The sequence below is a fragment of the Danio aesculapii genome, chromosome 4 (assembly GCF_903798145.1).
Source record: "Danio aesculapii chromosome 4, fDanAes4.1, whole genome shotgun sequence".
In the NCBI taxonomy this organism is placed as follows: domain Eukaryota; kingdom Metazoa; phylum Chordata; class Actinopteri; order Cypriniformes; family Danionidae; genus Danio; species Danio aesculapii.
This window is the reverse complement of record NC_079438.1, coordinates 54,136,202-54,162,703: the sequence shown is the minus strand read 5'-3', so window position 1 is coordinate 54,162,703 and position 26,502 is coordinate 54,136,202. Positions and strand designations below refer to the sequence as shown.

Sequence of the window (26,502 nt, the reverse complement as noted above, 5' to 3'; positions counted from 1 at the left end):
TTTGCAGGTATTACCGACTGCAGTAATTTTGTTTTGCATGAAATCAGATTTTTTATTTATTTATTTATTTATTTATTTATTAGTTTGGACTTGATTGACTCATACACTCATAAAAAACGACATTTGCTGTTTGTTCAAATTACTTGGACATTAATTTGGACAACTTAAATGTTTTAATAGTAATTCCTTACCTTTATTTAGCGCTTTTCTGGACACTTAAAGGTTGTATATGGGTTTGGGTTAGGTTGGATTTAAACAAACTGAGTAATGTTCAACTTTGTTTAAATTTAGCTTATATAAATTGTTTGGGACAGTTTGCAATGAACTGTTTTTTACATTTATTGATGTGTCGGTGCTCTTTGCATAAGGGAATTATATTTTAAAAAATCTCGAAAAGGTGAAAAAATTACTTAAGAATTAAGAATTATTTGTGATTTTAAATTGAATTAAACTTTTAAGCCATATCGCCCTGCAGCCCAAGACCGGTTACCCACACAGCAAATGTTTTCTGGCCCAGCTCCGAGCCACACAATAACTTTTCCCTCGGCCCAAGTACTGCAAAGAATAACGGTCCTGAAGTGGCCAATATCTGGATCAAATAACTTTTCCCTCGGCCCAAGTACCACAAACAATAACGGTCCTGAAGTGGCCTATATCTGGATTAAAGAACTTTTCCCTCTGCCCAAGTACCGCAAAGAATAACAGTCCTGAAGTGGCCTATAACTGGATCAAAGAACTTTTCCCTCGGCCCAAGTACCGCAAAGAATAACGGTCTTGAAGTGGCCTATAACTGGATTAAAGAACTTTTCCCTCGGCCCAAGTACCGCAAAGAATAACGGTCCTGAAGTGGCCTATAACTGGATTAAAGACGAGGGCCACACATAACCGGCCCGAATCTCAGCCAATTAATGACTTTTAACTGACCCTTAACTGGGCCAAAACAGGTTTATTAAGAATAAGTTAAGTATATATTATGTTAACCGTATCAACACCAGAAACCCCAAAAACTGAGCCATAACCCAGCCTAATGTTACCTAAACAATGTGAACAGGCGCTACACTGATCTGGGCCACACACCTCCCATCCACAACTGGCCTAAATGTAGTTTGCCATCATGCATACAGTGCCATTATTGCCATGCCTGGCCCACATTCGGCTGACATTATGCACGCAACATGCCAGCAGTGCCATAATGAGGCCACATTTGGGCCAAGTCCATTTGCTATGTGAGTGCTCACTGAAGCTAAGCAGGGCTGAGTCTGGTCAGGATGGGACAACTAAGTTGCTGTTAGTGAACACCGTCTCTCAGATGAGATGTTAAACAGAGCTCCTGACCCTTTGAGGTCATTAAAAAAACCCCGTGGCACTTCTCATGAAGAGTAGGGGTGTAATCCCTGGCCCTTGCTTATCATGGCCTCCCAATCATCACCCATCCACCGAATTGGCTCTATCACTGTCTCTCCACCAATAGCTGGTGAGCGCACTGGCGCCGTTGTCTTATGGCTGCCGTCGCATCATCCAAGTGGATGCTGCACACAGGTGTACCATGATTGTGAAGCACTTTGTGTGTACGTCCATACACAATAAATGTGCTATACAAATACACATCACATTATATTACATTACAAAAGTTTGTATTTTCCGGTCCCCAAAATGCCACAGTAAATGAGTAAATGAACCGCCCAAACACATTTCACTGTTTTTAAGTTAAAGTTGATGTTGCGTAGATGCGTCCTAAATACCTTCTACATGCTTTGAGTGTTTAATATGGATGTAAGCGCTGCACCGTTTCAGACTAAACTGAATCTAGTAGTGGATGTGTAAATGCTGAGTGAAAGTGTGGACACTGTTATGATGCCTTCAGGAAAACATCTGATATACTAAAAATAAGCCATTCTAACGCTGCTATTATTGAGCTTAGTCACTCTGTATTTTTTTTGGACTCTGAGGTCAGGCACTGGAGGTATAATTGGACACTGGGGCTTATAGTCTGGACACATGATGTGTGTGGAGGGTTTGTATGTATCTGCTGTTGTCAATCACATCTTCAGTCTCTTCATTCTGACCTGTTACACTTGAGTGTTTAACAAGTGCTGCTCTCTGAGGCGAAAACTCTTTAATAATTATGTAAAAGGGTCATATGATGAATATATCAATATACAGTCTGAATTGTTTGACCTGAATTATTTTTCCCCTCAATTTCTGTTTAATGGAAAGAAGATTTCTTTCAACACATTTCTGATCATAATAGTTTTAATAACTCATTTCTATTAATTGATTTATTTTATATTTGTCATGATGACAGCACATAATTTGTGACTAGATAATTTTCAAGATGATAATACTCCGCTTAATATGACATTTAAAGGCTTAACTGGGTTCATTTGGCAAGTCATTGTATAATGATGGTTTGTTCTGTTGACAATCGGAAACAAATATAGCTTAAGGGGGCTAATAATATTGACCATAAAATGGTTTAAAAAATAAAAAATTACTTTTACTCTAGCCGAAATAAAACAAATAAGACTTCCTCCAGATGAAAAAATATTATAGGAAATACTGTGAAAAATTCCTTGCTCTGTTAAACATCATTTGGGAAATACAAATTCACAGCAGAGCTCATAATTATGGCTTCAGCTATATACTTGTGAAGTGTGAACTCAAAATAGTGGGGCAAGTTAAAGGATTAACCTAATTCTCTGTTTTTAAGATGGTAAATATCACAATGTGGCTCTTTCTAGCTTGGGGAAAATGTTTTCTTTCTTTCCTCAGTGTGAAGAATGGCACTTTGTTTGTTCCTATCACAATTCACAACAGACCACAACAGCGCCAAATGTGTCTTTCTGGGATCGACTGGTGGATTTTACTTATGTGTTTTATTACCAATGCAAAAGTAGTATAAAATTACCTTTAATGAAATGCATGTGAAGTAAGTATCATGTTTTTATTTTTATATTATCAAAAATATATATATAAGTAGGCTATATTATATATGACACCTGTACCTATAATAATAAAATATAATAAGTTCATAGTTTTATTGTTATTTTTTATAGATGCTAGTTAAATATGGACTTGTTAAATTAGTCAAAAATTAATTTTTACTTAATTTTTAAACAAACTTTTTTGTTTTATTTTGCGGGGGTATTGTGATATTGGGAATCTGCATCACATGATGGTTTTTTTATTCATTTATTTATTGCAGATTTGACATTTTATGTATTCCAGATATCTAAAAACTTAAAATGGAATAATATAATACGCATAAACAATATTTAGATTTTTATTTACTCAGTATTTTATGATGACGTTCATCTCAAAGCTGGAATATCACCAATGTATTCATAATCCTGGCTTGCTTGGTTTGTTACTTGTGGAGCTGCGCATCGATGGATTCGCTTTTCAGAGTTTGGACTTCCAGCAGTGAAAATTAAACCACACTGAACTAAACTGATCTTCAACTCTGAAAACTGGACTGACACCGTTTCAATTTACTAGAACGTCTATGTTAAACTGCTTTGACTCAATCTACATTGCAAATGCGCTATAGAAATAAAAATAAATTGAAGTGAATAATCCATAAGCAGTTGCAAAAAAAGGTAAGCGTTGACACTTTAACTTAATTTAATTAATTGATTATTTTTTATTTACTTTTTTAATAACCTATGGGAAATTCTTACGCTGATTGCAGCTTCCCACGGGTTATTAATAAAAAGTTCATATATATATATATATATATATATATATACATACATACATTTATTTTCTACCGCTTTACCGGGGTCGGGTCGTGGGGGCAGCAGTCTTAGGAGAGAACCCCAGACTTCCCTCTCCCCAGACACTTCCTCCAGCTCCTCAGGGGTATCCCAAGGCGTTCCCAGGCCAGCCGAGAGAAATAGTCCCTCCAGTGTGTCCTGGGTCTTCCCCGAGGCCTCCTCCCGGTGAACCATTCCTGAAACACCTCCCTAGGTAGGCATCCTGAAGGCATCCGAAACAGATGTCCGAGCCACCTCAGCGGACTTCTTTCGATGTGGAGAAGTAGCGGCTCTACTCCGTTCTCCTCCCGGGTGTCAGAGCTCCTTACCCTATCCATAAGGGTGCGACCTGCCACCCTGTGAAGGAAACTTATTTCGTCCGCTTGCATCTGAGATCTTGTCCTTTTGGTCATGATCCAAATCTCAGGACCATAGGTGAGAGTAGGAATGTAGATTGATCAGTAAATCGAGAGCTTAGCTCCTTCTTTAAATATATATATATATATATATATATATATATATATATATATATATATATATATATATATATATATATATATTTATTTATTTATTTATTTATTTATTTTTAATTTTTTTTTTACTATTTATTAATAACCCATGAAATATTGTATTACATCGATAGCAGCTTCCCAGATATTAAATTTATTTAAAAAACGAAGTTTATTTAAAGCCAAAATATAGCCTACATTATATTTCGATAGCTTATTTTGGCTTTAAATAGACTTAGTTTATTCTATTTAATAAATGGCAAGCTGCAATCACTGTTATACAATTTCCTATGGGTTATTAAATAAGTAAATAATGATAATAATTTAATTAAATTAAAGCATAAGTATTAACGCTTACCTTTTTGGCAATTGCTTATGGATTATGCATACATCGAGTGGTATTTCAGTTTTAAGATGAAAACAAAACTGCTCATAAAAACGCTCATTATTATCATCATCATGTGCACTCCACATTGCAGTATAGTGGCACCTGCATTCTCGTGTTCAAGTGCGGTGTGGGCGTGGCTCGCAGTCTATCACGCCCACATCAGCGATTCTCAGCCAATCAGATCTGCGGGGCCGGATATTATTCTGAACTTGGGATCCAGCAGCGTCTGTTCCAGGGTGACAAGCGTATTTCCAAACGGAGAGCAGACCCACACAGCTTGACAGATGCAGCAGACCGACGATATGGAGGTACCTTTTATTAATGATTCTAACAGTAACACACACAAGTCTCTGGCTCAAGAGAGAGATGGCTTTCATCAGCAGAAGGATTCGGAGGTAATCCGAGCACGCTGACAGTTTGCAGGGGTGTGTGTGTGTGTGTGTGTAAGGTGGCTGTTGCTGGGGGCTTTTAAATGCCTCGTGTTGTTATTTTAGAAGCATGCATGGTGCTAAAAATACATTCTTCTAAGGAATCTTATCCAGTTGAAGGCTGGCTAATGGTTTAATAGCGGATCTGGACATGCGTTTGCTTCATGAGCATTAAATTGTGAAGGGTAAATATATGAAGGGTGCTGTCGTTTGTTTCTGTCATTAATTCCCACTTCTTCCACTGTATTTGTAATATATATGTGTGTGTGTGTGTTCATGCGCGTGTGAAATGTGCTGAGCGTGTATGCATCTGGCTCTACATCTACATGTGTAGTGGTGTATCCTCATGTTAACTCGTCGCTGTCAGTGGCCGCAGATTCCAGTGCATTATGATATGTGATCTATAGAAACCAGCGGTGCTTCAGATTTACACATGTCAGCATGTTATATAAAACATCTCTCTTTTTTCTATTTAAATGGCTAAAGAGATTTTACATTTGAGATTCAAGATTTTAATGTTTGACTCTATACTCTTGACTATACAACCCATATTAAAGAAACATTTTTAAGTGTATTACTATTAAATGACTACTTATAAATATAATATTATCTATCTATCTATCTATCTATCTATCTATCTATCTATCTATCTATCTATCTATCTATCTATCTATCTTTCTATCTACCTGTCCATTTATCCATCCATCCCTCCATACATTTTCCTATTTATCCATCCATCATCTATCTATTTATTTGTCCGTCCATCCATCCGCCCATCCATGTATGTATGTATGTATGTACGTGTCTATCTATCTATCTATCTATCTATCTATCTATCTATCTATCTATCTATCTATCTATCTATCTATCTATCTATCTATCTATCTATCTATCACAAATAAACGAGATGTAAATATGTAATCCATCCTCTATCCATCCATCCATCCATCCATCCATCCATCCATCCATCCTTCTCATAGTTCAATCGTTCTTTTTGTTCATTCAGTCCATCCATCCATAGAGCTGATGTTATCTATCTATCTATCTATCTATCTATCTATCTATCTATCTATCTATCTATCTATCTATCTATCTATCTATCTATCTATCTATCTATCTATCTATCTATCTATCTATCTATCTATCACAAATAAACGAGATGTAAATATGTAATCCATCCTCTATCCATCCATCCATCCATCCATCCATCCATCCTTCCTTCTCATAGTTCAATCGTTCTTTTTGTTCATTCAGTCCATCCATCCATAGAGCTGATGTTATCTATCTATCTATCTATCTATCTATCTATCTATCTATCTATCTATCTATCTATCTATCTATCTATCTATCTATCTATCTATCTATCTATCTATCTATCTATCTTCTCATTCTGTCTATCGTTCTGTCTATTTGTCTTTCGTTTAGTTTTCTTGCTATTCCTCTATCTGTGTATCATTCTGTCTATTTGTCTATGTCTATCGTTTTGTCTGTCTATTCGTCTATCTGTCTGTCTATCTTTCTGTCTATTTGTCTATCATTCTGTCTGTCATAGCAGTAAAGTTAGTTTTAGGTTCGCACATTCATTCAGTGGCAACTTGTGACACTCCTTATATTGTTTACTATGGTACTTTGAATATTCAGCCTGAAATCACATGTAAGTATGACTTGAATATGACATTAGCACTATTTACTAGACTGCCAACAGTGATTTATAATATGATTTCACTATTTAGAACGTGTAAATAACACTTCTCAGAAATTAAATTATTAGGGAGAAAGTCTGAATGTGTGAATAAAAACCCCCCGACTTTACCTCAATCTGTCTGTCTATCATTCTGTCTGTCTGTCTGTCTGTCTGTCCGTCTGTGTATCTATCATTTTGTTTGTCTATTCGTCTATCTGTCTATCGTTTTGTCTGTCTATTCATCTCTCTGTCTATTGTTCGGTCTGTCTATCTTTCTGTCTGTCTATTTGTCTCTGTCTATTCCTCTTATTTGTCTATCGTTCCGTCTATCGTTCTGTCTATTCGTCTATGTCTATCGTTTTTTCTGTCTGTCTATCATTCTGTCTGTCTGTCTATTCGTCTTATTTGTCTATTGTTCTGTCTGTCTATATGTCTATTCGTCTATCTGTCTATGTCTATCATCTTGTCTGTCTATTCGTGTATGTGTTTGTCGTTCTGTCTGTCTGCCTATTCTTCTATCTGTCTATCGTTCTGTCTATTCGACTATCTGTCTATCTAATTGTCTATCTATTTGTCTCATTTGTCTATCATTCTGTCTGTCTATCATTCTGTCTATTCATCTATCTGTCTATTGTTTTGTTTGTCTATTCGTCTTATTTGTCTATCGTTCTGTCTGTTTATCTGTCCATTCGTCTTATCAGTATTTTGTTCTGTCTGTTTATCTGTCTATTCGTCTTATCTGTCTATTGTTCTGTCTATCATTCAATCTATCGATCGATTTATCTATCTTTCTGTCTATCATTCGATCTCTTTATCTACAGTCTGAATGAAATGATTATGGAGTAGTATGAGCTTATTATTTATTCAGTCATTAAAAATAAACGCAGGCAAATGCATATTTGATTCTCTTCTTGGCACAGAGCAGTGCAGATTAAGTTTTCAATGACAGCGGCGCATCTTGTGCTGGGAATATGTCCAGTTTAGTCAAGTTATGGTAATGAATTCTTCAAGCGTGATCGCTGAGCATATTGAATTTTTTTAAGAGGAATTAGAGCGTGTTTTTGTGTTTTCCTCCTGCAGCAGAATCTTTCTAGGACAGTGGCGGGGAGGCATTTCAATGTATACAAGAAACCTCAAAATGATGTGCATGGCTGGATTTTATGACAAGGAGTGAAACTCGAAAGGTCAAATATGTGAGCAATCTGTCGTTACACCAAAATATAGTGAATATGAACTAAACTTATTAGACTTACGTTACAAGCACTTTAATATTAGTGATGCATTATTGTATTTGGCTTCATTAAATCTTGGATTATTAAAGTGAGGTATAATGACTGTCATCCCTTGGCTTTTGCTCTTGTGGCTCAGTTCTGGCACAGGGCGTTATGTGTGCTGTGTTTTCAGATTTGAGATTTACAGATTACTCCAGTTTGTTTGAGGTGGCGTGCAACTCCTGTTCAATTTCTCTTGTTACTGTTTGGTTGGCTTTGATTTAGTTACACTGTGGGATTTAGATTTGATGTGAATACTCTCAAATTATAAGTAGAAGACTGAAATATTTACTCTATTTATGAACAGTTTGTAGAACAATCAATTACTTCCTAACATCAGCTAATAATGAGAAATAATTTTTCAGCATTTATTAATCGACATTTACTGATGCATTTTTAAAATCCAATGTTGTGCTGGTTAACATTAGTTAGTGCACTGTGAGTTAAACTAACATGAACTAACAATGAGTGACTTTTTCATTAACGAAGAATGACAAGGCCTAATAAATACTGAATTATAAATGTTTTTATTTTCTGTTCATGTATTAACAAAAAATAACTAATACAACCTTATTGTAAAGTATTACCAAAAAAGGTTAAACATACACTCACCGGCCATTTTATTAGGCACACCTTACTAGAACAAGGTTGGACCCCCCTTTTCCTTTAGAACTGCCTTAATCCTTTGTGGCATAGATTAAACAAGGTGCTGGAAATGTTCCTCAGAGATTTTGCTCAGAGATGTTGACATGCTAGCATCACGCAGCTGCTGCAGATATGTCGGCTGCACATCTCCCGTTCAACCACATCCCAAAGGTGCTCTTTTGGATTGATATCTGGTGACTGTGGAGGCCATTTGAGTACAGTGAACTCATTGTCATGTTCAAGAAACCTGTCTGAGAGGATTTGCGCTTTATGACTTGGTGTGTTATCCTGCTGGAAGTAGCCATCAGCAGATGGGTACACTGTGGTCATAAAGTGATGGACATGGTCAGCAACAATACTCAGGTAGGCTGTGGCGTTGACACAATGCTCAATTGTGCCTAGAAAATATCCCCCACACCATTACACCACCACCACCAGCCTGAACTGTTGATACAAGGCAGGATGGTTCCATGCTTTCATGCTGCCAAATTCTGACCCTACCATCCGAATGTCACAGCTGAAATCGAGATTCATTAGACCAGGCAATGTTTCTCCAATGTTCTACTGTCCAATTTTGGTGAGCCTATGTGAATTGTAGCCTCCGTTTCCTGTTCTTAGCTGACAGTAGTGGCACCCGTTGTGGTCTTCTGCTGCTGTAGCCCATACTCCTCATATTTATTTCGTGTGTGTATAGTTAATGAAACAATCCTAAGTAGCTGTAGTGTGTAATAATACAAAATATCCTTATTTTTACTTTTTAAAAATCAGGGAATATTTCACAGATAAAATACTTTGTCAGGATTATAATAAAAGACCCTTTACTTCCATTAAAGTGTAAACTGAATTAGACAATGCAAGGTGTGTCATAAATATGAGTGTTTCTAGGAAAGTTTTAATCATGTTAATTATTTAGAGGCCTAAAAATGTGCGTTTGGAATATGACACATCAGGTTTTACTGCATGGGGGAAAACAGGTAATATTACTTTTTCTAAGCATATCATAATGGTGTAGTAAAATGTGAAGTCTGACATAAAAAGAGCTCGTTGTTCAGTAGACTTCATCACTGAGTCAGTTTCTTCAGTGAATGACAATATCTGAGTAATCATGATTCATATTTTGTTTACGTTGTTCTAGTTTTGACCTTTGCATCAGATGTTTTGTCCCTTGATCTGCAATGCTTCTCATCAGCAACAGCCATTGATTTGGATCAGATGTGAATAATCTGCTTTGTGGAGATCAGAGAGGAAGTAACCTTCAGGGAAAGTGTCAGTAAAGCTGTCAAAAGCAAAGGAAAGCCCATCTCCGTCTCTTTCAGCTCTCAGTTAGAGCTTCCCACCATGTGTATCAATGCCATCTGCTCAACACCAAAATAAAATGCCTCTGACTGTGCCACACATGTCTGTGTTTTAGAGAGAGAGAGAGAATGTTCAGTACATGCATATGTAAAATCTGCATTATCCATAATGCATGTGCGATGTGGGTTTAAAATAGTCTCACAATGCATTATGCATAATTTTTAATGTCAAATTGGCTCTACTTAAGGATCACATTGCAGCCCAAGTGTCATCTTAACCTTTGCTACAATCATTCAATCCACTAGTTTACTATTTTTAATGTATTGTTTTGTGTTCAAAACATTTAGAGCATGTGTAAATAGTGAGAAAACTTTGCATTTGGGTGAACCTTCCCTTTAAGAGATGCGTAAGGGCACTTGTTCGAGAAAGCATTGATGGGTTAACAATCACTCTAAAGAAGCTGAAGATATTAAGATGTTAAGAGCTCTTTTTATATCATTATTGTCAAGAGTCATGCATAACATAACACTATCTCGTTTGGGTGGGTGGCAAAAAAGAGGTCATTACTCGAAAGCAGATCTGAGGTTTGCCAAAAAGCATAATAGTTAGTGGTTGACCTAGTTGTGAGGGGTGTTTGAGGTCAGATGATGCCATAGTAGAGTTGCTTTCAGGCAACATTCGAAGTGATATGTGTGGGACAAGTCTAACACATAACATGTGTTTACAGTAATTGGCTGTGATCGTGCTCCCTGCCTTGATGATACAACATATTACTGTGCATTTTCACAGTTAAATCCTGATACTAGTGTAATATACTATGGAAAAATTACAGTAACGTTACAGTGACTATTGCACATTGCGATATTCAATGCTGAAACGATATATTGTGCAGCCATAGCCTATATGTCTTTTAAATAAATGCAATGAAAAATAGATGGAGATAGAAAACTGCAAATCTTGGGAGAAAGTCCAGGAAGAAATGAGACCAAATTAGTTGCAACAAGGTGTGTAAGTGCTGCCGAAGCACTTTATCTTGAAATGAATAAGCACTTGATGTGGTCCTGGGGGGGGTGGGGATGAAGAAAGTCCAGTCCTTACGTAATTCATTCTTCAACTGACAGCGCAGAGCCAGTGTTCCCTAGATGTTAATTGGGCTGCGATTAAATCAAAAAGCCTCCGAGGACCTGACACGTCCTCAATGGAGACAGACTGACTGTGAAGGAAAATCCTGGAAATCCATACTTTGGCTTAAGCTTTTATACAGGCTGTTTAGTGACATGAGCATACAGTAGGTCAGCACTGATGGGGAATATGAAGGTTTTTTAATAGTTTGAGCAAAAAAAAATAATGTTCTACATGTTTAATACAGGCATCTTTCTAAGAAAGGTCATTCAGTGTAGTTTGTATACCAAAATAATCTCTGTACATTTTTTACATACGTTTTTCTGTTGTACTAAATGACAGTGGACTATTTACCCATATTTTTGTGCTTAATAGGTTATACATATACATTGCATACATTGATTCAAAAGATTTGTTTAAAATGAATGAGTATTTAGAAATTAAACCGCTGAATGGATCATTGAATCATTCAATTAAATGAACTGTTCAAAAACAGATTGATTCAGAAACAAAACATTGCTGTGTTTCTCTGCTCATTCTCTGTTTGCATGGTTTATGATTGCGAAACATAAAAAGTGTGTCTAATAAGTTCTGTATTAACATGTTATATGTTAGCCTGTTGTAAAAGAAAATCACATTTAGAAACTAATAAAGGTATGAATTTAGCTTTTATAGCTTATATTATAGCCTCAATATAACTGCATTCTAATAGACTTTAACACAGAGGGAGGCTTTTGACTCTCAAAATGTGACACTTGTCCAAAAAACTTAATCAATTTGTTTTGGGCATTGAGGTTTATGCAATATTATATGACAGGTAGGCATGGGTAACCTTGGGTTAAAATATCCCGGTTTTATGGTATCTCGTTATTGTGATTACTACTCTAAAATATATTCTTATTAAATGTCTGGGTAAAAAACACCAACTTTTTTCCCCCATTAAACACAATATATTTTATTTTAGGAAACATTTAATAATAATATTAATAATTCCTTACATTTATACAGCGCTTTTCTGGACAGTCAAAGCACTTTACACATTGGAGGGAATCCACCACCAGTGTGCAGCATTCACCTGGATGATGCGACTGCAGCCGTATTGTGCCAGACCGCACACCACACACCAGCTGATTGGTCAAGAGGAGACAGAGTAAAGAGGCCAATTATGGTATGGGGATGGTTAGGAGGCCATAATGCACAGAGCCCAGTAGGCAAATTTGGCCAGGATGCCAGGATTAAACTCCTACTCTTTTTCGAAGGACATCCTGGGATTTTTAACAGCCACAGAGAGTCAACACCTCGGCTTAACGTCTCATCTGAAAGACGGCACTCACTGGGCAGTATAGAGTCCCCTTCACTAAACTGGGGCTTTAGCACCCACACAGACCACAGGTTGAGCGCCCCCTGCTGGCCTCACTAACACCACTTCCGTCGGCAACCTAGCTTGTCTCCCATCCAGGTACTGACCGGGCACAGCCCTGCTTAGCTATTAACATTACATAATATTATTTACTTAACATTTATAATTTTTTGGAACAGTAAACATGTCAAGGTAAATAATTAAAACAAAATAATCAACCTCAGCTATCTTCAAATGTGTTTGAAGTGTTTCAAAAGCACTGATTTTGTTACCAAAAACAAAAAAACACATTAAAAAACCTTACACATACCTTAATAACTGTATAACAGAACAATTTAGCAACTTTAAAACCTTGAATTTTACAAACCGCGATAAACATTGAAACCATTTTTCGTCCCATGCCTAGTAGGTGAACAAATAAGCTGATGTATGGTTTATTTGGTTAGGACAATATTTGGTCGAGCTAGTTGAATGTCTGGAATCTGAGGGTTTAAACATATCTAAATGCTGAGAAAATTGCCTTTCTTTCTGTATAAAATAAGTTCTTAGCAATAAAGAAAACTGCTGCATGTTCAAAGTGCTTATTTAAAATGAGCTTAACACAACTGTGGAGATGTTCAATTCTCTTTCAATTTGTTATGTTAACCATGGGCGTTGCTAGGCCTGTTTTAGCGGGGCTGTAATCCCCCTATATTTCTACTCAGCCCCCCTAAAAATTTTGCGATTAGCTCGTAATCTTTGCACTAAATTATCGCCTCAGTCCCCTTTAAATCTGATAAGAAAATGGCGGCAGAATTCGGCTCCTCTCCGTCTTTTGTTTTTCATTTGATCAGCAAACCACAGCTGTGGACAGCGAGAGCACGAGGTTTGTTTATTGATAAACTGTTGTAATATCTGCTTATTTGCAGTTCTTTGATATAGCCTAGATAACCTTGTATCACCTGTATCCACATGTCACGGAGGAGCAGTCGGGTTTTCTCGACGTTCACCTCATCAGCATAGTTTCCTTCAGCGAAAAATGTAACTCTTAATGAACATTTCGCTATTTATATTTCAAAATGAACTACTAATATTAAACATTTTACAGTTCGTGTGGCATTAACTATACCATACAGTCTCGCACAGAAAGGATTAAACACAGTGACAGAACCATTTAGAGAATGTACTCGCTTTAACTGTCACCGAGTCACTGACAGCAATAGACACCTTGTGTTGTCTAGTATTAAAAAAATACTTCTACTTATTCTACTTATTATTATCATTCAGATCGTGAAATATGTGAATTAGCCTGTAAGTTTAAAAATCTATATTTATATGCGTGTCATTTAAATAGAAAAGTTGCAGTTTATTTATTTAATACATGGAAACAAAAAATGCATTTGAAAGTGGTTTTACTACAGTAAACAGGTGGGTTGAGCCTATTTGGCTTATTCAGAACTCAAATGGCTATGCCTGTCTATGTAATACAGTGGAATACTATATACAACCCATATTAAAGAAACATTTTTAAGTGTATTACTATGAAATTACTACTTATAAATATAATAGATAGATAGATAGATAGATAGATAGATAGATAGATAAATAGATAGATAAATAGATAGATAGATTTTTTTACCTTATAAGGAGCTGAGCCCCCTAAAATTAAAATAAATCGCCCGTGATGTTAACTAAATTGATTTGTGTTGGGGCAACATGAATGAATTGTGTGGAACCCTGCATATGTACTGTGCATATTACTAATAAGAAAGATCTATTTAGGATGTTTTTTTTAAGAAATTAGTCTTACAATAATAAAATTAAACTTGTTCATTTTCACTCATACAATGTATTTTTGACTATTTCTACAGATATACCCATGCAACAGAGTGGTTTTGTGCTCAAGGGTCACAACAATGACTCCATAATATCAGCTCACAAATTGTTAAGATGACAATTATTTTCAGATGATGAAAATCACACACACTTTGTTGGAAATGGTAGCTAATCCACTACACAGTTTCCTGGATTGCTGAGTACTGTGTCCTGTCTGAATTTGCATAGTTACACTGAACAGCATGTGCTGCAGAAATAGTGGAAAGACCTGAATATGCAGTTGACGATTCAGGATGTTTGACACTTTCTGTTTTGGCAGTGCAGTCAGTCGTTATCTGTTTCTGATCCGCAGGGGTCCATGGAGTCCCCGAACCTGGAGTTTGAATATGGGGACACAGACAGCTTCACCGCAGAACTCTCAGGTCAGACACTGACAAAAAAACCAATGTATTATATACAGTTAATGTCAGAATTATTCGGCCTCCTGTGAATGTCTTTTCTTTTAAAGATTTCAAAGATAAAATAAATCAGTTATTAGAAATGAGTTATTAAACTATTATGTTTAGAAATGTGTTGAAAAAGTATACAGGCGGGTGAATAATTCAGGAGGGCTAATAATTCTGACTTCAATTGTATATTTGGGTGAAAATATAGGCTGAACAGACCTTTCAAAAGGATGCATGAAAGCAGCACAGAGCTGTTTTCGATGTCTGGCTGCTATTCTTCTATAAGACTTGGCTGTAAATGCCAATGAATCTTTAATGAATCAGTTTTACTACAGTATCTGAAGCCATTGTTATGTGCTGGTTTTTGTTTAACCATATATCTTTCTGTCTCCTTCGCTCAAAGAGCTGTACAGCTACACAGAGGAACCGGAGTTCAGCCTAAACCGAGATTACTTTGAGGAAGACTTCAAGAATCATGGTAATAATGTTTTATTTTTTTCTCTGTGAATAAATGCATATTTTTAATCAGTATTTTTGTTATTTCATTGTATCATATAGCTTCGGTTTCCCCCACAGTCCAAAGACATGCGCTATTGGTGAATTAAAGACACTAAATTGGCCGTAGTGTATGAGTGTGTGTGTGAATGTGAGAGTAAATGGGTTTTTCCCAGTACTGGGTTGCAGCTGGAGGGGCATATGCTGCATAAAACATTTGCAGAAATAGTTGGTGGTTCATTCCGCTGTGAGGACCTTTGAAATAGAAACCAATTGAAAATGAATGAATTGGATCAAATATACATATTACTAAATATAATAGCCACATTTCACTGATTCTGAAATAAAAATACATTTTATTTGAGAAATTAAATTACATAAAATATATTTTCATTTTAAAGTGTATTCTTCTTACTTCATTATTACAATTTAAGTTGGTAACACCTCAGTGTAGAGAACACATTTACTATTATTAATAAAGATTTTTCTTCAGAAAACTGCAAATTTGGGTGACATGGTGGCTCAGTGGTTAGCACTGTCGCCTCCGAGCAAGAAGGTCCCTGGTTTGAGTACTTGCAAGGCCAATTGACATTTCCGTGTGGAGTTTGCATGTTCACGTGGGTTTCCTCCGGGTGCTCCGGTTTCCCCCACAGTCCAAACACATGCGCTATAGATAAATTGAATAAAGTCTATGAGTATGTGTGTGTATGGGTGTTTCCCAGTACTGGATTGTGGCTGGAAAGTCATCCGCTGCATAAAACACATGCTGGAATAGTTGTCAGTTCATTCCGATGTGGTGCCAAGGAAAATGAATGAATGAATAAAATGCAAATTTTCTGTGTAATAATAATATGGTAGTCATTAGTAACATTTCTGTATGGGATGAATAATATACACTTAATATGTGCTTCATGAGTGCGCATCGCATTTTGTTTGGAAATGAAAATCAGGTTGATGTCAGAACCCAACGTCAGGCCAACGTTAATGTCCAATGTTTAACCTAAAATCAAACGAACGTCAACGTATAATGATGTTACAGCTTGTTGGGTGGACATTACCACTATGATGTCTATCAGATGTTGGATTTTGGTTGCCACATCTGACAAATAAATATCAGTATTTGACATCAATATGATGCCAGGTTTTGGTCAATTTCCAGCACAACCTAAAATCAACCAAATATCAACGTCGTTCTTTGACTTCAAAATAACATTATACTTATACACTGGCTAGACATTAATTTTTCGTCATCTGATGTCACGATCTAAATCTAACCTAATATTAACATCTTATGACGTTGTGTGCCTGTTGGAAAGTTTTATATATAAAAAGTATAATTACGTTGTCTTGTTTTAAGCCTAAACTCTCTTATTATTTCCACATGAAGGGATAGTTCAGCCAAAAACAAAGATCCTGTGATTATTTACTCACCCTTGACTTGTTTCAAAGCAGTTTGAGTTTATTTGGCTAAGATGAAAAGATCAAAAGAAGATATTTTGAAGAATGTTCGAATGTTGTAACCACTGACATTCATAGTAGGAAAAACAAATACTGTGTAAGTCAACAGTTACCGGTTTCCAACATTCTTCAAAATATCTTCTTTTGTTTTAACAGAACAAAAAATGGTTTGTAACAAGTCAAGGATGAGTAAATGATTACATTTTTGGGTGAACTTACCCTTTAAGATCATTTTCTAGTAAATGTATCCTGATTTAAGTGTTTATAATGAAAAACAAGTCCATTTTAGTGTGTGAGAAAGTATATTTGGCAGTTTTGAATAAGTGCTGAGGGCTTGAGAGAGAGTGAATGTGTGTTTTCTTGGTGTTAGAGAGAGAGAGGTGACTGATTAACCAAACGCTCTCGGGTTTAACATTTACACCTGAGTCTGAAGGAGAACAGAAATAAAGAGTCAGCATATTTGTGCAGTTTTCTATAACAAATGTATGTAGTTACAGTGTGTGTTTGTGTGCTTTTACCCTGTGTGCATGAGCTCAATGTCACCTCTCTCTCTCTCTCTCTCTCTCTCTCTCTCTCTCTCTCTCTCTCTCTCTCTCTCTCTCTCTCTCTCTCTCTCTCTCTCTCTCTCTCTCTCTCTCTCTCTCTCTCTCTCTCTCTCTCTCTCTCTCTCTCTCTCTCTCTCTCTCTCTCTCTCTCTCTCTCTCTCTCTCTGTGTTTGCTGTGGCACTGCAGTTCTTATAAAATGGAGAAAAGCCCAAAGTCTGGATCACTCAGCACCTGTGTCATGTTAGCTTTTGTCTCTTTGTATATGCAGTGTGCTTGTTTTTTTGAATCTGAACAACTACACGTCGCATGTTGATGGAGTCACTTACAAGACATGTTTGCACTTTTGAAAGTCGATGTCATCCAGAGAGATCAGTTTTCTTATTTGTTTCTGGCTGATGTCTACTTGGAATGTCAACATGGTCATTTTCCACCCTTTTAGAGTGCTCCTGTTATGCTGTTTTTTTTTCTTCTTTTTTAAATATTTCCCAAATGATGTTTAACAGAGCAAGGACATTTTCACAGTATGTCTGATAATATTTTTTCTTCTGGAGAAAGTCTTACTTGTTTTATTTCGGCTAGAATAAAAGCAGTTTTAAATTTTTTATGAACCATTTTAAGATGAAAATTATTAGCCTCTTTAAGCTAATTTTTTTACAGAACAAACCATATTTATACAATAACTTGCCTAATTACCCTAACCTGCCTAATTAACCTAGTTAAGCCTTTAAATGTCATTTTAAGCTGTGTAGAAGTGTCTTGAAAAATATCTAGTCTAATATTATTTACTGTCATCATGACAAAGATAAAATAAATCAGTTATTAGAAATTAGTTATTAAAACTATTATGTTTAGAAATGTGCTGAAGAAAATCTTCTCTCCATTATACAGAAATTGGGGAGAAAAATAAACAGGGGGGCTTATAATTCAGGGGGGCTAATAATTCTGACTTCAATTGTATGTATGTGTGTGTGTGTGCATATATGTGTGTGGCCAGTGAAGCAAGCGTATGTTTTCATGTGTGCCAGGTGTTTGAGCAACACAAATCCTGCCTAATCTTTCTCACATGTGAGTAAGGAAGCAGAATGCGAGCTGGTGGAGGAATGACAGAAATGCTTGATGTCTGGTTTTCTTTCAGTGAAGGGTCGGCGGTGGATGGAGTTGAGTGTGGAGGAGCAGCGGGCGTATGTCATGCGGCTGCTGGATGCACTGGAAGTCACAGATCGAGACAAGAGGCTCAAAGTGGCACGGGCCATCCTCTATTTGGCCCAAGGTATGAATAAAGCACTTGTGAACCGCAGTGAAGTGGGTGAATCTCATCGAGAACGGGTATTTCACTAGAAAATAAGAGGGAATTATGGTAATACTTTATAATAAGGTGGCATATATGTTCCCAATAATGAGAAAAGATATTTATTACAGTATTAAAGGGATTTTTTATTGCCAAGATTTTAAATGTACTCCCTGTGCAGCTAACAATTTTGTGTTTAATAGACAACTAATAGACGTCTAAACAGTCATCTTGGCTAAAACAAGGCTAAACTTGGGCTGTCAGTGAAAATCTAATAGACATCTAAGAATTGCCCAAAACAAATAGACAGATTAGACAGACTTCATATGTAGTCTTTCATTTCTGTTTATTTGACGACTAGTCTAGTTTTGGCCTTTTCTTTGACATCTATTAGATTTTCTCTGACAGCCCAAATTTAGCCTTGTTTTAGCCGAGACGACTATGTTTAGACGTCTATTAGACATCTACTAGACATCTTTTAAAAACAAAAAAATGCTTGCTGGGTATTTACTAAGTGGTTGTAAGCTTTTTAGAGTTTCTATATTCTGTTCAACACAAAATGTTCATTTCTAGGTGAACTATCCTTTAAATCTTTGTTTAATGTAGTTAATTAAAATTTAGATTAGTTTTTCTTTTCTTTTTTTTTTTATTATTTGTAAATGTTTATGTTGCATAATATGAAGAAATGCTGACTTTTCCACTGTTGGTAGCTAACAAGTAGTCAAATCTTATCATGGTGTTACCAAAGATAAATTTATCGTAAGATCATTAAGGTGTTTAGTAATTGTCTTAATATATTTTAATAATTTCCTAAAGCTCATTCTTTATTATGACAAAGTTTGATGTGTTGTTTAGTTTCTAATTTCTGATTTGTAGGTTGTTTGCCTTTTATTTATGCATATATAAATGCCACATATTGTAGCGAAGTATTTGTTTCTTTGCCCAAATTCAATTTAACAAAAATAATGCATTTAGCAATAATGAAAATGATCACTGAACATTATGAATATTCTGGCTTAAATAAAAGAAACTCTTTCTTATACACTTGCAATTTCATCGTTATATATTACAAAATATTCTGTAGTTCAATGGTTCTCAAACTTTTCAGCCAGTGCCAGTGACTCGTGACCCCCAAATTTCTCAGAGGTGGTTATAAACATACAAATGTTGCACACACAGCAATAGGCCTATATAAACACGAGCATATTGACAACACAAAGTGCAATAATCAAATAATTTTTATTGTCATTTATTAATTTGTTTAATTTAATATCAACTAATGAGACTGGTGGACACAGTGTTTTCAGCACAAGTCTATTCTTGGTTTAATTTTGGAGACCGCCACTCACAGATCATCCTCAGTGTTCAGTTGTGGCCTGGATTTCTTTTTTATGTATTTGATTGCCATAAAGGTGTCAGAAAGTTTAACTTGGTGCTATAAAATCAATCTGCTGTAGCTGATGCTAATGCCGTGTTGTTAAACTAACGTGAACACACAAATACTATGAAAATAAACTTAAAGGCTGATGGCTTTTCATTTGCATGTTGTTGCATTTTTAATGTAACTATTAACCACTGTTCGGGTTATGGATAAAATATGGCAATTCTAATAGTTTAATAAAATTTATTTGACTTTTGGAAATCACCAAGCGACCCCCCCCCCCCCCCTCTCTACTATTGTCCTGCAACCCTTCAGGGGGTCCCGACCGCCACTTTGAGAACCACTGCTGTAGATAATAATATATAGTAATATAATTCTTATTCTTTTGTCTGTTCAGGTGTGTTTGATGAATGTGACACCGAGACAGACGTCCTCTACTGGTCTCGACACAATGTCTTTCTGCTGTATGACATGGGCATCTTCACGGCTCTGCTGGAGCTGCTCAGCATGGAGATTGAGTGAGTGTTTGCAGTTCTCTGACCGTCTGAGAGAGACTGAAAGAGACCGACAGAGGGAAGTGTTTAAAAGAGACTCTATTTTTACTCTATTTCTCCTGAGGAAGCAGGTTAGAAACGGCTCAGTCATGACTGTGTGTGAGTGTATGTGAGGAAACAACTCAGTCATGACGGCGTGCGTGCGTCCGAGTGTGCATTTGTGCGTGCGTTGGTGCGTCTGTGTGTTCATGCATGCATGTGTGCATCTGTCTGTTTGTGCGTGCATTCGTGGGTGCATGTGTTTGTGCGTTCGATCGTGCGTGCTTGCGTACGTACGTTCGTGCATTTTTGTGTGTGCGTTCGTTCATTTGTGCGTGCGTGCATGCATGCATGCTCGTTCGCGCGTACGTTCATGCGTGCGTCCATTGGTTCGTAGGTTAGTTGGTTGGTTCGTTGGTTCGCTTGTTTGTTCGTTCGTTGTTCGTTCATTCGTTCATATTGTGTTAGGGCTGCACAATATATCACATCAGCATTGATATCGCAATGTAATCATTCACAATAGTCACATCACGAGCATACTCAATATTCAGTCTGGATTATAATTGATCATTTGTATGTGTTTTTAAAGCCTTTGATTTATGACAATTTTAAAAGCAATCATGCATAAAAAGTACTGTTTGTAACTTTAATAACGATTAATTATTTACATTTTTTTTTATACAATAAAGACTACGCATTATCATTTTACATTTGATCATTCAATCCCTGTATACCCGAATACTGTTAGACTGTTTTCTTTATTGTATTTGTCTATGCTTATACTGTACATTGTTTATTATATTTGTTCAGATGCCTCCCATACAGAATCGTTCCAATCAATCTAAAATTATAAATAGTTTCCAAATAGAGCTATTCAAGTCATCTGATCAAATTGAGTTCTTATCACAATATATATTGCAGAATAACTAAATATAGCAATGTTAGATTTTTCCAATACCGTGCAGCCCCTGTGTGTGTGTGTGAAACAGTGTTTAAAAGCTGCTGTGTTTCTGGAGATCTCCTGGGTGCTGTATTAATAAGACCTACGGCTTTCTCTTTTCTGTCTGTTAATGCCCGCTGTGTACGGCAGCAGAGAGCGTGATCTCTTTCTCTAATTACACACATTAAGTTCACTACCATGTTAATGGATCTTTTAATGCCGTTCAGAGAGATATCACTCTTGTTATTGCACATACATAATAGCTAGGGTTAGTGTTTGTTTCTGTTGCAGCAGATTAGCTATATGAGCTGTAAGAGTAAACCTTCTGATATACTATATCGGAGTGTTTATTATATACAGTTGAAGTCAATATTATTCACCATCCTTGTTTAACAGAGCAAGGAATTTTTCACAGTATTTACTATAATATTTTTTCTTCTAGAGAAAGTCTGATTTGTTTTATTTTGGCTAGAATAAAAGCTGGTTTTTAAACCATTTTAAGGTCAGTATTATTAACCCCCAGTGTATAACAATCCATCGTTATACACTGACTTGCCTAATTAACCTAGTTAAGCCTTTAAATGTCACTTTAAGGTGAATACTATACTCTTGAAATATAGCTAGTCAAATACTATTTACTGTCATCATGGCAAAGATAAAAGAAATCTGTAATTAGACATAAAAAGTCTTCTTTTCATTAAGTGAAGTTTTATAAACTAATTTCGAGAGGAGCACGTGATATGATTGAGCACGGCTAGATTCTCATATGTAATCAGTAATAATCCAATCAGACTGATCCAACCTTACAATAAATAGACCGATTTCACTCGTTTTGGAAAAATCCCCCCTCCAAAGCTCCACCTATTTTGACTCTGAAAACATCTGGGATGGAGACACAAACTTAGCCATACCCACATAATCAAGATTGACCAATGATTGTTTGAGTGTGGATTTGTTGAAATTCTATTTTGGAAAGCTGTTTCGAACAACAAATTTTTGACTTTCAGCTTGATTTTGTTTGAAATGACCTGACACTTGTTTATTCAGCAATTTCGCTTGGAGTTTATCTGGACCTTGAGTCTCATTCCTGTCACTATAACATAATTTTTAATGAAAAAAAACTATAAATCTTTGTCTGGCAACAAACTTTAAGTAATTTTCAGTTAAAGTGATCAAATTAATTAATTAAGACTGAATAGTGAAATTTCTAAAAGCTTCATCATTCTACGCTGTTTAAGCTGTGGCGTGTTTTCGAAGACCCTCCTCCACCCCAGCTCCACCTGTGTTTAGATCTGCTACAGCGGTTACATTATATTTGCAGCAGGAGTGCGTTTTATTCTCAGACGGCATGTATTTGTATATACTGGCAGTAGCAGGTCTTGGTACTTGCTCTGCCATAATAATCAAAGCAGCAGCGGCAGCAGCGTAGCAGATCTATTCCACCAAGACCAAATACATCAACATTGCCATATACATATTCATTACCGTACTAAATCCTGAGAATGTTTATGACAGAAATATCACAGAAGCGTATTTTATTTAATTTTATTTTATTTTATTTGACTATACAATATTATGCTGTATTGTATATTATATTATTAAATATTATAATATACTATATTTTTTTTACTATATTATATCTCATATCATATCATATTATATTATATTATATCATATTATATTATATTATATTATATTATATTATATTATATTATATTATATTATATTATATTATATTATATTATATTATACTAGATAATATTATCCTAAACTATATATTTTATCTTTTGCCCATTTCAATTTTATGCCTATTTATTTAATATTCGAGATATAATATTTTACTTAATCATGCTTTTAATAATCACACCATTAACCATAACTTGAAAGCAACATCAATACTGCACAATCCTCTCTCCAATGCCATCTCTCCATAATAAGCCCATTCTTCATCCTCCACCACCTGTCTCGCGTTCTCTTTTTATTTTCTCCATCTCTCTTATGTTAAAGAGCGTCCGTCCGTCTGTGATCTCCTCTTCAAACATAGCCTGGTCACCCTGCCTTTCCTCTTTTAAGCCCCTGCCTGCGAGATTAATGTTTTTGTACCGTCGTCTCTTCAGCCCACACTCTGTCTCTGCATCTTCTGCACTGTACTATGGCATAATTCGCCCAATTAGCCCTCCAGCTTTTCTGCCTATTGATTCATATCAAAGTCCCTTTAAGGCTGCAGTGTTTAGATGACTGATCTCGAGGAGCTAATAGATAAAAATTCACTACTTTAAAGTGTTTTTTGTCAGCAATTGTATGCAATATTTACAATTTTCATGCGATATTAAAGTCAATATTAATGCGATGCTATATTTACGTTATACAGTAAATGTTATTTCTATAGTCTATTATATAACAATTTAAAAATTCACTATGTTTTTGTTTGCAGTTGTAGGTAATATTTTTCATTTTAATGCAATATTTATGTCAATATTAATAAAATATTATATTAAAAATATTAAAATTCACTACTTTAAAGTGTTTTTGTTTACAATTGTGTGCAATATTTTTCATTTTAATGCAATATTTTTGTCAATATTAATGCAATACAATATAAAAATATAAACATTTACTACTTTAAAGTGTTTTTTGTTTTCAATTGTCTGCAATATTTAAGTCAATTATAATGCAATGCAATATTTAAGTTACTATGCAGTAAATGTGTGTATTCTAAAGTCTATTATACAAAAATATAAGCATTCACTCCTTTAAAGTTTTTTTTTTGTTTGCAATTGATTTTAATGCAATATTTAAGTTAATTTTTCAGATTATATATATTTTTTTTTACCAAAAAAAGACAATGCAGCGTTAAATTTAAGACTTTTCTTGTTTTCTGGGGTAAAAAAGAGGATTTCATGCGTAAAACAAACCAAAAAAAAAAAAAAAACATACAAAGTTATTCAGAAAACAATACTTAATGTGAAGTCATTTTGCTACTATACAGTAAATGTGTGTATTCTGTAGTCTATTATATTAAAAAATCACTACATTTTAAAGGGTTTTTTGTTTGTTTTTAATTGATTTTGATGCAATATTTAAGTAAGTGTTTCAGATGATAAAAATTTATAAGACGTTATGTTATGCAGCAATAAATTTAAGAATTTTCTTGTTTTCTGGTGAAAAAGGCTTTCATGGTTAAAACAAACAAAAAAAAAAGCTGAAATATAGTTATTTAGAAAACAATACTTCATGTTAAATACAATAATGTCAGTTATTAATGCCAATATAAGTCATTTTGCGGCTATGCATTAAATGTGTGTATTCTATAGTCTTTGTTCATACTCAGTTGAGCACCAGATTGGGATGGTAAATGCTTTGGTTGGCAGCTTGTCGGGTGCAGTGACCTAGTATTTGTGCTGTAAGGAATTACAACGCATGGCGTGTTTGTGAAAAAAAACTCTCATTTGCATGGTATTTCGTGGAATCATAACATAATTGGCTGGTTGTAGAATTTTGATGTAGCTTTCATGAAAAGATGCTAATGGGGTGTATTTTTTTAGTGCAAAGTATTGTGTCTTACCACTATAAATAAAACCATAACGTTAAAACCGTCTTCTTCTACTTCTTCTTAATTTTATTCTTATTCTTGTTCTTATTTTTATTTGTATTTCTGTTTTTATTAGTTTTTTCTGATTATTATTTTTGTTTTTTGTTTTGTTCTTCTTTTTTCTTTTGCTTTCTTCTTATTTTTCTTCTTATTAATCAAAATGTTCTTATTTTTTTTATTATTTAAAATTTTCTTATAATTTTTTTCTTATTGTTATTATTATTATTGTTACTATTTTTAATAATATTATCATTCTTATTCCCCTTCTTCTTCTTCTTCTTATGAATGATGTTGTTATTGAATGCTGTTCAAATTTGAGTTGTTATCAATGACCATTATCTAAAATAAAACATATATTTTAAAATTTATTTCCACTACATTCACAGGTAACATTTTTTATTTTATTTAGTTTATCTTTATGTAGCATAACTAAATCGAAAACCGACATTTAAAAAGAAATTCTTTAAAAAAAAACTTAAATGAAAGAAAAATATTAGTTTTTCTTGAACATTTGGAAGGTCTTGAAAGCATGAAGTCTATTTCATTATTTCATTGTATTCTTGCTTTGCTTCTCAGTTAAATGTATCTTGGTGTATAAATGTTTGAATGTTATGCTAAAATAGAACCAGAAATACTTGCTTTGAAAATCCCTTTTGCTATGTAGCCTCATGCATTTCTATTTTGATTCAGTGTCCTTCTCTTTTCCTCCAGTAATAACCAGGCGTGCAGCAGCGCAGTGAGAAAACCAGCCATTTCTCTGGCAGACAGCACTGAACTCAGGTAAAATGCCCACTGGGACTGATTTGTCTTTTTTTTTCCCCTTCACAGAAATGCATTTGCTTGCCTTTCACACCAGCCAAAATCTATCCTCATCCGCCATCATGCTCTTTCCACCAATGCTCAACGTATCCAATAAACAAAACTGAGAGCTAAATGTGCTTTTCCTGTAACGGAATAATGCTGCAGCCTTAGCTGAATGTACTGTAGAAGGCTAATACTCACCCTTGGTCACAATACACAGAGATGCACACTCTTATAAAACACACTCTTACACACAGTACTGGAAGTTGCTTAGACAATGTTTTTCAGTATGTTGTTGTACTTCCAACTTAAACAGAATATTGAGTAGTGGGTGGGGCTTTCTTTTTGTGAATCGTTCACTAGTAGCAAAGTAACCGTAAGATGGGTGTGGTTAAAAATATCGTGGCTGATGCTGTTAAACTTGTGTCATAAAAGAATGAGCAGCACTCAAATCGCTTAAGCTCAAGATCAGATTTTGATTGAAGATTACTTTTCCAGTGGATTTATTTTTCCAGTGGAATAACTTACACAGATTAATTGTTCACTTAAAGAATAGCCATGTGCACAATCAAAATAAGCATTGTAAATTTAGATTTCACATAGACTTCAAAGTGAGTCCATTTTCTTTGTGTTCTGAAGGGTTCTTCTGAGCATCATGTATCTGATGGTTGAGACCATTCGTGTGGAGATGGAGAGTGACAGTCCTGAGAGGAAGGCTGCCAGAGAGGCCTTCAAAATAGAATTGGGTG

At 35.3% G+C, this 26,502-nt stretch overlaps 1 protein-coding gene across 3 annotated transcripts in view; it reads left to right on the top strand.

The window, feature by feature from the left end:
• Positions 1-4,765: 4,765 nt before the first annotated feature.
• strip2 (striatin interacting protein 2) overlaps positions 4,766-26,502 on the top strand; it is a 43,919-nt gene continuing 22,182 nt past the window's right edge. Inside the window, exons 1-7 of one of the 3 annotated variants that reach the window (XM_056456090.1) lie at positions 4,766-5,047; positions 14,626-14,695; positions 15,123-15,197; positions 18,354-18,488; positions 20,285-20,405; positions 25,664-25,732; positions 26,393-26,499. In XM_056456090.1, the coding sequence (XP_056312065.1) occupies positions 4,937-5,047; positions 14,626-14,695; positions 15,123-15,197; positions 18,354-18,488; positions 20,285-20,405; positions 25,664-25,732; positions 26,393-26,499 (688 nt within the window). In that variant the 5' untranslated portion in view covers positions 4,766-4,936. Of the gene's footprint in view, positions 5,048-5,183; positions 5,266-14,625; positions 14,696-15,122; positions 15,198-18,353; positions 18,489-20,284; positions 20,406-25,663; positions 25,733-26,392; positions 26,500-26,502 lie in introns of those variants that run through there. The other 2 variants (XM_056456091.1, XM_056456092.1) reach the window with 2 other exon arrangements.